This window comes from Aplidium turbinatum, chromosome 7 (assembly GCF_918807975.1).
Source record: "Aplidium turbinatum chromosome 7, kaAplTurb1.1, whole genome shotgun sequence".
NCBI lineage: Eukaryota > Metazoa > Chordata > Ascidiacea > Aplousobranchia > Polyclinidae > Aplidium > Aplidium turbinatum.
Window position 1 is genome coordinate 7,842,820 of NC_137478.1, and position 15,512 is coordinate 7,858,331.

Consider the following 15,512-nt stretch of genomic DNA (forward strand, 5'->3'; position numbering starts at 1 on the left):
CAATCCAAACGTCCCTTCGAGAACTCTTTGTTTCGGCTTTCACCACCAGTGTTGTTAGATTGGGCGGTTTATCTGCAATTGGGCTACTTTTAGTTGAGTTTGGCGCCAAAAAATGTTGGTTTGCGATTTGCGCTTTTTTGGGCTACTTTCAGTCTCTTGTTTAGCGCGAGACGGCGCTTAAATTTGGCAGAATTTTAAGTTGTTTAGCAGTGAATTTTGAGTTGGCAGAATTGAATAATTGGTAGAATCCGACGAGCCTTTGAAAATGTTGGTAAAGTGTCGGTTTATTACGGAAAAATGACGTTATTTTTTTGATTCAGCATGAGGATTGATTTTACCGCTGGCCATTAGCAGCTTTGACTGTTGTTAATAGCAATGCTGTATTCATTTTCATCCGGGAAAACGGAAGGACTGACTGGCGAGTGGCGAAATTGTACTTGTATCGAATATCGGAAATTATAGTTATGACCTTGGTTTGGTACCATAATTTTTGAAGCTTTTATTGGTGTCCAAGCTATAAATTAAAGTGAGAAAAATTGAATGTCAGTGGAGACATTTAGGCTAGCCTACTGAATGTAAACTGGTCTTCCTTGTATGATGAAAAAACAATGATAGATTGTTGTACTTTTGGTACCAAGGTGTACGAGTTTAGATATGCTGCAGGGGAGTATAAGTTTAGAGAAGTTGCTCAATTGGCACTAACAATGTATACCTATCAGCAATGCATTGGTTGAGCGAGCCTTTTCGAGAGTTTCTGCAATCAAAACCAAACTGCGAAATCGTATGGGACTTCAACTTTTGTCAGCGATTTTGAGGATCAGAAATTTGCTGCAACAATTGGAAATATGCTGTTTGAGTATGACAGCTCTATTTGTCCGCCCCGATAGCTCAATTGGTTAGCGCGTCACTTCTGGAACAAAAAAGCTTCGAGATCAAGGGGCGTGCGCTTGCGCTTGAGCAACGCACTTTAAAGACTGCTCTCCATTCAGCGGCATCTAATAGATGGAATAATTCCCCGGCAACAAGACTTCAACAATCGGAAACTTCACTCTGTCAATCTCGGTGACCAGGCCGCAAGTTTTGAAAAGGTACCATTAAAAAATCCCCTTCGAACTGTGTTTAGTAATTACGGAAGAAAAATGAGTATAGCAGCGGTGGTAATCAAACCCAGGTCAATGCAATGACTAATGACTACCACCGCCCTAACCCTCTGCGCCAAGTCAGCCAGTGGCAAACCGATGAGGTAATTTAGCTATTATTTGCCTTTTTCCTTTATTGCTCAAAGGGGATTTTTTAATGGCACCTTTTAGAAAGTTGCGACCGGGCCTGCGTCAGTGATTCAAGGCCTCTACAAGTATGCGAAACTGCCAGGATTAAGCTCTACAAGCAGCTTTCCCAGGATAAAGATTCAATCAATCAATCCCCGGTCATCAATGCTGAAGTATGACAGCTCTATTTATGAAAATGAAGCTTCAGCAGTTGATGGTAGAATTTTGTCGGGTCTTGGTTCTTGGTAGTTCATCTGAGTTGGCGGGCTTGTGCTATGCATTAGTATCTACTATGGAACGGAACCATTTGTATCTTGAATTTGAAAATAGGAATTTGTATGAAGCAGTGACGATCTGTGAGGGAAAGCAAGGAAAGCAGTGCTTACCTTAGCAAAAACTATGCAAAATAGAATGACTGAATTCTAGGTTTAACTTCTTATTATTTTTATCACGTCTATTTTACTTGAAAATTACTATATTCGTGACTAGAATTACTCGTAACGCTTGTGAGTAGTCTAAGCAGTGGCGTAACTACCCATTGGATCTTGTGGATAAATCCAGGGGCGGCACGTTGCTAAAAGGCGGCAAAATGTGATAACGTTTAAAAGTTTAAACAAACAAAGACAGTCACGTTAATTTATTCTCGGAGAGACTCAGACTTAAACGACCTAAGTTAACACTGATCTAAGTAAAGCCAAAAAATTAAACAAGTTAGGCTATGCCTATAAACTAATCTGCAAATTTTTTAGATTGTGCCACACCATGTGGTATTTGTGACGGTTTAATGATATTCATGTTGTTGAAGTAATGATAGAAGGTCGGTTATAACTTGTAAGCTATAGCATTGCTCAGTCAATTTAGCTTTGTTACGGTAGTTAAGTTCAGATTAGTTTTAAGTTTATGTCACTTGATTGATTGATTGAATCTTTATCCTCGGACTGGGAAAGCTTCTTGCAGAATTTAATCCTGGCAGTTTCGCATACTTGTAGAGGCTTTAAATCACTGACGCAGGCCCGGTCACTGAGATTGACAGAGTGAAGTTTCCGATTGTTGAAGTCATGTTGCCGGGGAACTATTCCATCCATTAGATGCCACTGAATGGAGAGCAGTCCTAAACGTGCGTTGCTCAAGCGCACATCCCGAGAGTCGAACCAGCGCCGCTTGATCTTGAAGCTTCTTCGTTCCAGAAGTGACGTGCTAACCAATTGAGCTTTCTTCTTTCGTGTGAGAGGTTGGTTTTTTGGACTACATTTCATTGGGGTCAAATGAAATGTTTATTTCACTTTCGGGAGGAGACAGGAATAGACCGTGAGGTCATCGAGTCAACTGTCACCTTTACTATCTGTCTGTGGTAGATAGAGGGGATTCCTCCATCTTCATCTGTGAAGATGGGTTAGGTTAGTGAAAGGTTTAAAGTTTCAGGTCTGAAATAGATCACTTAGCTTAACTCAGCAAATTTGCAATTATGGTTATTGTTTTTAACTAATGAGCTGCAGATTCCAGAACAAGATTTAAGTTGCAATTTTTTTAAGTTAATTTTTGCCTATGACGAGAGTAAAAGAAGTGAAGATCTTGTTAGAAAGAAAAAGAAAACTATAAAAGAAGGGGAACTAAAAAGAATAAAGGAGTCATTTTGAAGTTCGTAAAAATTGCCTCTGCTAAAACAACAGAAGAGATTAGCACAGTAAATCTCTACGGTACCTCAAATTGAGACGGAAGAAGAAGTGTACCTCGAGCAAAACAATAACAAAGTGGTCATTGAAAGCCTGTGAGTAACACACTGTCAGATAAAGATAAAACAAATGCTATCTATTATTCTCATAAGGATGTGACTACTTGGCCAGAAACATTACCTCATAACATGAGAGTTAAGATAATCAAACTAGGGCCCAAAAGGTTTCAGAATAAAGAAGGGCCATTCAAGCCAGCGATTAGAGTAATTAAAGGAGACAAAGAATCCTTCAGCTGTTTGAGTAAGAAGTGGTTTAATTTTGAACTTTCAATAAAATTAAACTAAACTGCTTTAATTCTTCTGTTGTGCGGAATTTCAATGATCTTTTACGACGGCGTCAGGGGGGGGAGAGGGTAGGGGCGGCGTTTCGTGCAAAAATCCAAGGGCGGCATACTGCGTTGCTACGCCACTGAGTCTAAGTCCTCACCAAACCGCATGTCTTGCCTATAAATGCCAATTGACGCAAACGCTTCTGTCAGAAACAATCACTGAGGCTCCAGGTAAGCAACTATCAAACTTGCTTTCCCAGATTCAAAAATGTCAAAAAACGCCTTCGTTTTATCCAATTCTTACTCGTTTTGCAAAACGTCACCAACTGCTTAGCCAATCAGATGTGTTATGGTTATGGAAGGTTAGTTGTGCTTTCCCAGTGACGTCAATGCGTACATTCGCTAGAGCGACTAGACTAACTCGTCAGAATGGTCTCTCGTCACGGTACACGCACAGCATCATAATGCCAAAAAGCTTGTTGCTGTTTTTTGATGTCTCCTCGCCATGTACTTTAGCCTACTGTACTAGCTTTCATAGTCATGCCTTTGCCCTTTTTACAGCGTTGATATAACGTTACTTCGCCAATGAACGTTCAGGTGCGGATGCAATATTTAGTTTGTTAAGCTTCTATACGCAGGAGGCAAACTTATTGATCACATATGGACAAATGTCTATAATGCCAAAACAAATGCTGGTATAATAGTCGACTGCATTGCTGACCATCTGCCTGTAATACAATGCTCCCAATTAGGTTTAATTCAATAATTTTCCGACTTCAAAGAGAGAAGGTGCTTTAGTAACACAAACATCTGTAATTTTGTTGAAAGACTATCAGAGTTTAACACTAAAAATATTATGGAAGAAACTAACGCTGATGCAGCTTATAATAGGTTTTTTAACAATTACTCCGAATTATTTAAAAATAGTTTTCCTGTCAAATCAGTAAAACACATGAAAACCCAATGTTGGTATGATGCTGAACTCTGTGAACTTCATAGAAAAAAGCAACTTGCATATAAAAAATATATTAGAAAATCATCTGAAATAAATAAATCCCGGTACAATGCTCTGAGAAACTTTTCTGTTAGATCACTGAAACTCAAAAAGCAAAATCATTTCAAAATTACTCTGTTAAAACACAAAAATGATCTTAAAAGCACCTGGAGTGTTTTAAATCAGCTATTAGGGAAAAGCAAGTGCAATAAATGGTCCCGTCTGGTTGCTGGAGATAAAATCTTAGTTCACAACAAAGATAAAGCTGACTACTTTAATGAATATTTTTCTTCAATTGCATCAAAGCTAGTTGATAAAATCCCAAACATAACTTCACAATTTTCAGATTACCTTTCCAATCCTATTAGTAAATCAATTTTTTTACAGCCCACCACCACTCTTGAAATTAAGCAAATTCTCTCTTCCTTTCAATCCAAACTAAGTTGTGGCATTGATGAAATACCAACAAAAATTATAAAAGCTTCCCCAGACAATATACTTAGGCCTACTGCACTTGCACATATATTTAACCTATCCTTAACCAATGGCAAATTCATATCATCATTCAAAACATCAGCATTTGATACTATCGATCACCACATTCTGCTAAACAAACTTTACTATTTTGGTATTAAGGGAATAGCCCATGACTGGTTCAGAAGTTACTTACAAAACAGATTTCAAGTTGTAGAAGTATCTCACTCAATGTCTGCTAAACGAGAAATATGTTATGGAATACCACAAGGATCGATCCTTGGACCACTATTATTTTTAATCTATGTTAATGATTTTTCGAGATGTTTAGTACACTCTGAATCTATAATGTTTGCTGACGATACCAATTTATTCTTTTGCAGTAAAAATTATGACAAACTTTTCGAAATGGCGAATGAGGAAATGACAGGAGTAACAAATTGGTTAGCAGCAAATAAGCTATCACTAAATGTAAAAAAAAAACAAAATACATGTTATTCAATAACACCCAGAGATGGGCAAGATCACCAGTATTGGTGATCTTGAAGATCAAGATCACCAAACTAAGTGATCTTGAAGATCAAGATCGTGATCTTGAAGATCAAGATCACTTTCAAGATCACTTTTTGTGTACGGTACTTGAAAAAAAATGAAGTTTTTGGTCAATGATGTTGCAAAAAATAGTTACTATACTGTATATAAGCAACCCGGGTAAAGGTATATAGTTGGTATTGCTAACTTTTACTTTTAACTACTCGATCGCTGGCCTAAGAATTGTAATGAGTTAGTGACTGTTGCTATTAGGCCTATCAATTGTTGACGTAGTTTGCGTAGAATCGCAACGTCACCCCAAGGCCGAGTGTAGAATTTTGACGCGAATTCCACGTTAAAGAATATCTTTCTCACTGGCGCCAAACAGTGGATTGGATTATTATATGCGTCGCTCAGTTAATACGGTTATGCTCCTACAACAGACAGAAAAACAAGCCAAGTAGATTGAATCTGAACGCGGTCTTGAGTTCTGTTAGTTTATTGTGGCAGATAGGTTGCAAGATTACAAGTCAGAAGATCACAAGGTCACAAGATCACAAGTTGCAAGTCGAAGGTTCAGTCACATAGGTTGCAGGTCGCAAGGTCGGCCACAAGGTTGCAGGTCGCAAGGTCGTTTAACAAACTTAGTGGGCAGATATAGGCTACTTCAATTCTAGATAGAGCTGGTGATTATAGTTCAGACTCACCGAGACAGCAATCAGGGCTTGAAGTGATAATCCGTACAAACAATAATCCAATAATAATAGTCGTAACAGTCATACAGCAATTGATTCTACTAGTGCATCTTATTCAAATAGAATACAAAATTTACAATTAGTAAATGGTCAAGAAATATTAACATAAAGTTTCTCAATTTATGCTTAAGAGTTAAGATTTAAACATCTCGTTTTACCAAATGCAGCTAATACAAAACTCAGAGAGCATTGCTCGTCTATGCTTTCACAAGTAAACAGACTTCGCTTTGCTAAGCTTTTATGCTGATTGCAGCAAAACGCAGAGGATGTGCGTTATATAAAGACAACGATAAGAAAAAATAGCTTCAGTAATATGCCTTGGTTGAAGCAAGCAAGCGGATAACAATTGTTTGCTAACGTTCATACAACATCTTTCAAGATGCGGCGAAAGCTTCGAAGAAATGTTGTGCTACATCAAGTATTTACATTCACATACAGACACACAATATTTAGACGTTGAATTACCGTTGGCCGTGCTATGCCAACGTTTAAATGGATGATGAAAAACAACGATTAATTTTCAGCCCACAAGATGACATAAGTTGTTTTTTAGGGCAATGGAAGTTAAAAATAGCATTTTAAAACAACACACTACAGATACTCTGGTGCCGTTTCATGAGTCAATCGTTGCAAGCCCAGTCTCTTGTCTAGAAACTGACAGCAATTATTTAACTTGTTTTTCGGGAAGAATAAGGAATTGCTAAAAATGTAACTTGTTTTTGTACAATTCGATAGATCACCAACTCCGTGGAAAGAGATATATGGATTTAAGTAAACACAGGCTTTATGTCTGTAAAAGTAACGTAATAATTCTATCAATACGAAGACGCGATTGACGTTTCAGAGGTTATCTTAAAACAACAAGACTTGCGTGTTTAGTTGATATACATAGACTGCTTCATACAGTGGCTGCTATTTGACATGTTATTCAAGTCGATTATAAAATTAACACACTCCCGGCCCGAAGAAGGGCATATATAGGCCTTCTTCTCATGAAAAGTAAATTTTATCAATCCATTAGTAAAAATGCTGAACTTCGGATTGCTTGGCATTAGGCTACAGTATACAATATACATATTACAATAAGCACATACAGTTAGTTACAATAATAGTTAAAATACATCAGGAAAAAGTTCTGAAACTCCGCAGTTCATCTATCGTCCTTTGCATCTCATCATCTTGATCTAGACGGCGTTCTCGTCCTCACCTTCAAACGGAACAATGACGCAAAGTTTGGTGATTGGACGTTTGAGTGTTCCTGTCGAAGTTTTGACCATGACCACTCTCACATTTCCGAATTTATCGGGAAATGTCTCTGTAATCCTACCGAGCGGCCATTTTTGTCGCGGTGTTAAAGTGTCACTGAGCAATACAATGTCTCCCGTTTTAATGTTGGCATTCCTGGAACGCCATTTTGGTCGAGAAATTATCGATCGGGGGTATTCCTGTACCCATCTTCTCCAGAAACAGTCGGCGAGATACTGCACAGCCCGATATCGGTCACTGTGCAAGCAGTCCTTTTCGGTTGAATATAGCGGAGGCAAACTGGGGTTAGTATTTAATTTTAACAAGTGATTAGGTGTCAGGGGTAGATCTTCATCTGCGCCGAGTTTAACTTCAGTTAGTGGCCTGGAGTTTACAATGTCCTCAACTTCAAGCAAGAGAGTGTGAAGAGTGTCATCATCTAATGGGCGCTTTGGTAAAATATTTAGAAGTACTTGTCGGACGGTCCTTATCATTCTTTCCCATCCACCCCCCATATGGCTTGCTAGGGGTGGGTTAAATTCCCATTCGACTCCTTCCTGTCGAAGATAATCGTGAATTTGTTTTTTGTTCCAATTTTGAAGTTCTCTTTTCAGCGTTCTGTGGCAACCGACGAAGTTACTTCCGTTGTCGGAAAAGATCTTGGTAATTGGTCCACGGCGAGCAATGAATCGTCGCAAAGCGTTCATGAATGAGTTGGTAGTTAAATCTGGCGCCAACTCTAGATGTATGGCTCTAGTAGTTAAGCAAGTAAACAGGCAGCCATATCTTTTCACGTCACTTCTCCTTTGGCGGACGATTATTGGTCCAAAGTAGTCAACGCCAGTACTGTTGCGAAATGGAGGCTCTGAAATTTGAAGTCGTGCTTCTGGAAGTTCAGCCATAAATTGCACTCCTGGCTTTGCGGTTCTACGTCGACAGCGTAAACACCTGTTCAGTATTTTTCGAACAGCAACTTTTCCATTCAGAATCCAATATTTATGAGCCAGCAGGTTGATTGTGTGAGATGCACCAAAGTGCTTCGCCTTTTCAGCGTGGAAATAGTCGATGATCGAATCCGTTAGGTGTCGACCCGGAGCAAGAATGGCTGGATGTTTCGATTCGTAAGGTAAGTTTGCCTTGTCAAGTCTACCTCCGACTCGAAGAGTGTTACCGTCCAGGATTGGGTTTAACTTCTCCATCGGCGCGAGTTGAGTCTTTGTTTGTTTTGGTCGTTGTCCTTTTGGCAGTGACAAGAACCATGCCGGAAAGGCTTGGCGTTGTTCGTAACGCACTAACTCATTTTCAGCAAACTGGAGTTCAGACACTTGGATCGGATTTTGGGTGAGGTTTGAAGTGATTTCGTCGCCACGTATTCGAGCAAGCAGGTAAGCCTTGACTCGTAGTAACCATGCTGTAGCAAGCTTTAGGTGATGCAGTGACGAAAAGTGGGAGATGAGTACATCAGTTCCTGTTGAAGATTTGTTATTTGTACCAATAGTGAACGAAGTTACCTTCTGGCGTCGTTCAGGTTGAAACTTGGTGTAGATATCGTCGTGTTGTGGTGGCTTAACGGATTGTTGAGGCCATTCGGTTGGCGGCTTCTTTAAAAAGTCTGGCCCATTTAGCCAATGACCAGATTGTAGTAGAGCTTCAGCCGTCATACCTCGAGATGCCTGATCTGCTGGGTTGAGGGCCGTTGGTACATGATGCCAGTCGTACACTTTGGTATGACCTAGAATTTTCTGTAGGCGATTGCGAGTGAAGGTTGGAAAACGTTTCGTATCAGCGTACAAGCTTTGCAGGACAATCATGGAATCTGTCCAAAAAATGCATGGACAATCATTTAGCTCGAGCTCTTGTTTAACGGTCCGAGCCAGGTTGACGGTGTCCAAAGCAGCTTCTAATTCTAGGCGTGGGATCGTGTGTCTTCCAGCGCCGGGTAGAAGGGATTTTCCTGTAACAAGACTGCAAAGAACGGTTGAATCAGGTAATATTGAACGTAGATAACACACGGAACCCCTAGCTAATGTTGAAGCGTCGGAGAAGAAGTGGAGTTGAACTTCCGGGGTCGCAGTGGTGGACTTCAGCTTGTAGCAGCGAGGTACACGAATCTCCTTTAGACGTTCTAAAGTGTTTTCCCATGATCTCCACCTTTTTAGAGTATTTGGTTCAGCAGGGTCGTCCCACCCTACCTTTGCTAGACAAAGTTCACTGTATATGAGTCTAGCTTCAAGAACTACTGGGGCTACTAATCCCAATGGATCAAACAATGCATTTGTAACTGATAGCACTTGCCTTTTAGTCAACGGTTTTGTAGACGGCTCTACGTTGAATCGAAATTCGTCGGTTTGTACGTCCCATTCCATGCCCAGGACGCGTTGCTTTGGCCCTTCTCCAGGCAGCTGGTTCTTTATCGATTTGGACTTTTCTTCATCAGGGATAGAATTCATTACCTTATCGCTGGTGGATAGCCATTTTGTTAGCTTGAACCCAGACATGCCAAGGATTGCTCGTAAGTCTTTTACTAGCTTACATGCACTTTCATCGTTTTCAGCTGTTAGCAGTGCATCGTCGACGTAGAATGACGTCAATAAGGTTTGAGCAACGTGAGGATCAAACAACTTTCCATGCTCTCGAGCGGTTTCACGCAAGCAGAATGTTGCTACAGAAGGAGAGCATTTTGCTCCAAACAAGTGTACCTTTGTTCTGTACACGGTGGGTTCACGCGATAGATCGCCACCCTTCCACCAATAAAAACGCAATGCATCGCGATCACATGGTGAAACTTTTACTTGATGAAACATTGCTTCAATGTCAGAGACTATTGCAATTCGGCCCTTGCGAAATCGCATTAATACACCGACCAGAGAATTGTTTAGGTCGGGACCAGACATGAGGTAATCGTTTAAGCATCGGTTGTGAGAGATAGCAGCGCAGTCAAACACGACACGTACCTTGTCTGGCTTTTTGGGGTTGATAACTGGGTGATGCGGTATATACCATTTTCGGTTAGTGCTGTTGATGTCGTCTTCTGGTACTTCTTCGGTGTAGCCCTTCTCCAGATTTGTCTCCATTTGATCAATGTATTTTTCTAAAAGAGAATTGTCTGCAAGCAGACGTTTCTTTAAGCTTTTCAGGCGCTTTTGCGCCATCTCGCGGCTGTCAGGAAGCTTAGCACAGTCATTGCGCCATAAAAGTGGCAGCTGATAGTGACCATCAGAGCGGGTTAACCGTCTGCACATCATGTCGTAGGCAATTGGGTCCTCACGAGAAAATTTAAAACCAAATTCTTGTAGTTCTCTATGAGATTGCAAGAATTTCATAAGGCTTTCCATGTCGAATAAGTCTGTGTCGACTGAAGGTGAAATTGTTTCTCCTTCGTCGGTTATGATTAAGTCCTGGATGTCTTCGGTGTCTACGGGCCACTTAGCGCCTCTAACAAGAAGGCTTGTGCTATTTTCCTTTGGACAAGGGGCATCTTTGAAGTGTGAGCCACGGAGAAGCCAACCTAGTGGAGTGCGGATGGCATCTGGACTTTCGTTCGGACGTGGCGAAAATCTGCTTTCCAGACATCGATGGGTAACTGCATAGTTATTGCCAATCAATAACATTACTGAGCAATTTTCGACTGCAGGCAAATCAATACCTTGCAGATATTGATATGCTTGCAGCGTTTTCGGCTTTGGGCTCAGTTGCGGATCAACAGGGATTTTGTTGACTACTACGACTTCTTGTAGCTCGAAGTCTTGTTCTTCATCTAAAGATGACACTATAAAGGAGACGATGGGGGCTTCCAGACGTTGAGGACTTTCAGACGATAGCGTCTGGAGAGCAAAACTACGCTCACACTCTGGTTTGGTATCCAGAAGTTTTATTAATTCTTCTTCGCAGAACGTACGGTCAGAACCAGAGTCTAGCAGCGCATAGGTTTCGACAGTTTTTTCACCACAAGTTACCTTGACGGGAACGATGTCCAGGTATGAGTTTTGGCTAGCTAGCTCTTCCGGTTCTGAGCGCACGGCGAAGTTAGGCGCTTTTACAAATGTGTTGTCATGGCGACTGCGAGGAGTACGGTGCCATTGGTCGTTCATAACTTTAGAATTCCAATGGTGGTCATTGCGACGGAAGGTATCGTCTTTTGTCCGTATTGCAAGTCCTGACGAACCTTGTTCTGAAAGATTAGGTGAATGTAGGAGAGTGTTGTGTTGTCTGCTCCCGCAACGGTCTATTTGGCACGAAAATCTTGAAGTACACGCTGAACTTAAATGGTTTGGGCTTAGGCATTGTTTACATAAGCCTTTTTCTTCGACAAGGCGTACTCGTTGTCGATAAGATAGAGCACGGAATTTTTTACATCGAAACACACTATGAAAGGCATCTAAGCAGCATGCACATTTCCAATCCTCCTGCCGTTTGTTAGGCTTAGTTAAAGGAGGTTTTGGGTTTTGTACGAAGTTAGTGCTAAATGAAGATACCTTATTTTTTCCAGATTGTGGTACACTGGACTTGTGTGGATTACTCGATAGTAGCTTTCGACCGTAGACGGAGTTTGCATTCATAGTATTCTCTTCTATAAATGCTACGAAGTCAAGAAATCCAGCTGGTTTCTTGCCTTCATTGTTTTCTATTATCACACATGATTTCTTTATCCAATCTAATTGCATGGTGTGTGGCAATTTTTCCACCAACATCGTGATAAAATTGACGCTGTCTAAGCTGACGGCAGACACCTTGCCATCAGGCGTGCGAAATAAGGAAGCACTGCAGCGATTTAAAAGCACAGACAATTTTGTGAGACGTTCTGGGTCGTACCGCGTGAATTTCGGTACGTTAGTAAGAACTTCTTCACAGGCCTGGGCTATAATATGTGGCTCACCATACCTGTGACGAAGTTCTTCTATTGCTAACTGGTAGTTATTTCTGCGGTCAGGACAGTCTGCAAAGTGCTGGATTTGTTCCTGAACACCCCTGCCGCAATGTTGCAAAAGAAATGACAGCTTCTTTTCTGAGGGAAGCCAACTGCCAACATGAGTTTCAAACCGGTGTTGAAAGGCACGAAAGTCCATGGGGTCTCCTTCGAACTTTCTTATGTCAGGCTTGGGAAGTAGTCGCTCACTGACTTCGGCCTGAAATTCATATGGGTTAATACGTCGAGATTGAAAAACATCGATGTCGGGGTTTGAGTACCTCATATCCCGGCTACCGTAGCTTGGATGTCCGAAGTGGGGTTCGTCATTAATTTCGAAGTTATTTGGGCGTGACGGGCTTGTGGAAAAGGCAACTTTGGCTCTTTCATGAGTTACATTATCATTATAGCTTCGTTCATTTTGTTGAGGTAAAATTAAAGTTTGATCATTCGATCGCAAATTATCATGATTTTGTGAAACATTAATTATTTGTTCAGGGTTTGAGACGTGGGGCGGAATTGACAGGTGACGAACGCTTCTTACAGAACCTTCCTGAGAATTTGCTTCCCACACATCTGCTTCGACCCTAGCTGCTTCTAAAAGGCGAAGGTCTTCAGCTGCGGCTCGGTCGGCTTTCAATTTCGCCTCTTGTTCTGCTTTCTCCAGCTTTAGTTGCCTCTCACGTTGTTCTTGTTGCAGTTTTAATTGCCTTTCACGCTCTTCTTGTTCCCGTTTCAATTGCCTCTCGCGCTCTTCTTGTTCCCGTTTCAATTGCCTCTCGCGCTCTGCTTCGAGACGACGCTGCTCATTATGCTGCACCGCTAGTCGTGCAAGTTCTAATTTAGCTTGCAACGCCTTTTGCTTAGAGCTTCTATTGGAGCTTGTTGTCGTCGTTCTGCGGCTTCCAGTTCTGGAGCCCGATTTCGAATGGTGGGAAACATTGAAAAGATGCAAAGAGTGAGCCTGACTACCCTCATGCTCGTCCTGTTCTTGTAGCCAGCTGTCGACTTGGGCCATGAACTCGCCTTTACCTCGAATGTAATCATCTTTTGTAAGAGTGGAAGATTCGAGCAAAGGCGTGTCATCGGGCATGTCAGTGCAGAGATCCATCAGGGCGCTAAATAACCTGTCTAGGTCACGAAGCCGGGCACGCACTGTTGTTGCACAATGAGGACTTTTCATTAAATTGTTGATTTCTAAATAGAAATCGCTTAATTGCTTGGCCGCATCAGAAAGATTTTCAGCGGCCATTTTGCTGTAGAGTTTTCCGCTTCTTAGCATACAACGCGTTTGAAGGCAGAAAAGATAAAAAACCAAGCGAGAATTTTGCTGGTTAAGTTTGTTAAACCGTGTAGAATTTTGACGCGAATTCTACGTTAAAGAATATCTTTCTCACTGGCGCCAAACAGTGGATTGGATTATTATATGCGTCGCTCAGTTAATACGGTTATGCTCCTACAACAGACAGAAAAACAAGCCAAGTAGATTGAATCTGAACGCGGTCTTGAGTTCTGTTAGTTTATTGTGGCAGATAGGTTGCAAGATTACAAGTCAGAAGATCACAAGGTCACAAGATCACAAGTTGCAAGTCGAAGGTTCAGTCACATAGGTTGCAGGTCGCAAGGTCGGCCACAAGGTTGCAGGTCGCAAGGTCGTTTAACAAACTTAGTGGGCAGATATAGGCTACTTCAATTCTAGATAGAGCTGGTGATTATAGTTCAGACTCACCGAGACAGCAATCAGGGCTTGAAGTGATAATCCGTACAAACAATAATCCAATAATAATAGTCGTAACAGTCATACAGCAATTGATTCTACTAGTGCATCTTATTCAAATAGAATACAAAATTTACAATTAGTAAATGGTCAAGAAATATTAACATAAAGTTTCTCAATTTATGCTTAAGAGTTAAGATTTAAACATCTCGTTTTACCAAATGCAGCTAATACAAAACTCAGAGAGCATTGCTCGTCTATGCTTTCACAAGTAAGCAGACTTCGCTTTGCTAAGCTTTTATGCTGATTGCAGCAAAACGCAGAGGATGTGCGTTATATAAAGACAACGATAAGAAAAAATAGCTTCAGTAATATGCCTTGGTTGAAGCAAGCAAGCGGATAACAATTGTTTGCTAACGTTCATACAACATCTTTCAAGATGCGGCGAAAGCTTCGAAGAAATGTTGTGCTACATCAAGTATTTACATTCACATACAGACACACAATATTTAGACGTTGAATTACCGTTGGCCGTGCTATGCCAACGTTTAAATGGATGATGAAAAACAACGATTAATTTTCAGCCCACAAGATGACATAAGTTGTTTTTTAGGGCAATGGAAGTTAAAAATAGCATTTTAAAACAACACACTACAGATACTCTGGTGCCGTTTCATGAGTCAATCGTTGCAAGCCCAGTCTCTTGTCTAGAAACTGACAGCAATTATTTAACTTGTTTTTCGGGAAGAATAAGGAATTGCTAAAAATGTAACTTGTTTTTGTACAATTCGATAGATCACCAACTCCGTGGAAAGAGATATATGGATTTAAGTAAACACAGGCTTTATGTCTGTAAAAGTAACGTAATAATTCTATCAATACGAAGACGAGATTGACGTTTCAGAGGTTATCTTAAAACAACAAGACTTGCGTGTTTAGTTGATATACATAGACTGCTTCATACAGTGGCTGCTATTTGACATGTTATTCAAGTCGATTATAAAATTAACACCGAGGTTAATTACAATAGTAGCCTACTGAAAAAGCAATTAGTTTTATGCTTTTTATTTATAATAAATAAATAATAATAAAGTTTAACTGCATCATTTTTTACCAAATTTTTGTCTGGTTTATGTTGGAGTTTTTATTCGTGTTACTAAGTTGTTTTAACTTTCACTGTGTTATGTCAATGTTTATTGCACCATTTACCCATCTGGCAACCTTGATACTGTTGTCTGCTATCAAAAAAGTTCCAGAGGTTTGCGGTCAAACAAACCGCTCCATACTCAGACCGTAAACAAGTCTTGGTCTGGTTGATTTGCTGCAATAAACCACTTTACATGACCAAAGTCGGCTAGAGTCCAGATTTTTTAACACCGCCATTCTACACTTTTGAAACATCTAAAATTGGGTCAAAGAAAGCAAACATTTCTTTAAAATTCACACATGGAAATTGTGAACAAAGTTAAATCATTTTTTATTATACGTCAACATAAAGTACACGGAAGTTGACTTATTTATTATGACCAACACCGAAAACTTTTTCAATTTTGAAATGGCAACACTGACCAGATTAGATGGAGATTTTAAATCGTCTTTTGTTCGACACATACCAGATTAG

At 40.5% G+C, this 15,512-nt stretch overlaps 1 protein-coding gene across 1 annotated transcript; it reads right to left on the reverse strand.

Annotated features, from left to right (window-relative positions):
* Positions 1-7,207: 7,207 nt before the first annotated feature.
* Positions 7,208-13,426, reverse strand: LOC145773714 (uncharacterized). The gene has a single exon (XM_082584849.1). The coding sequence runs from the start codon at positions 13,424-13,426 to the stop codon at positions 7,208-7,210; it is 6,219 nt and encodes a 2,072-aa protein (XP_082440975.1).
* Positions 13,427-15,512: the final 2,086 nt, after the last annotated feature.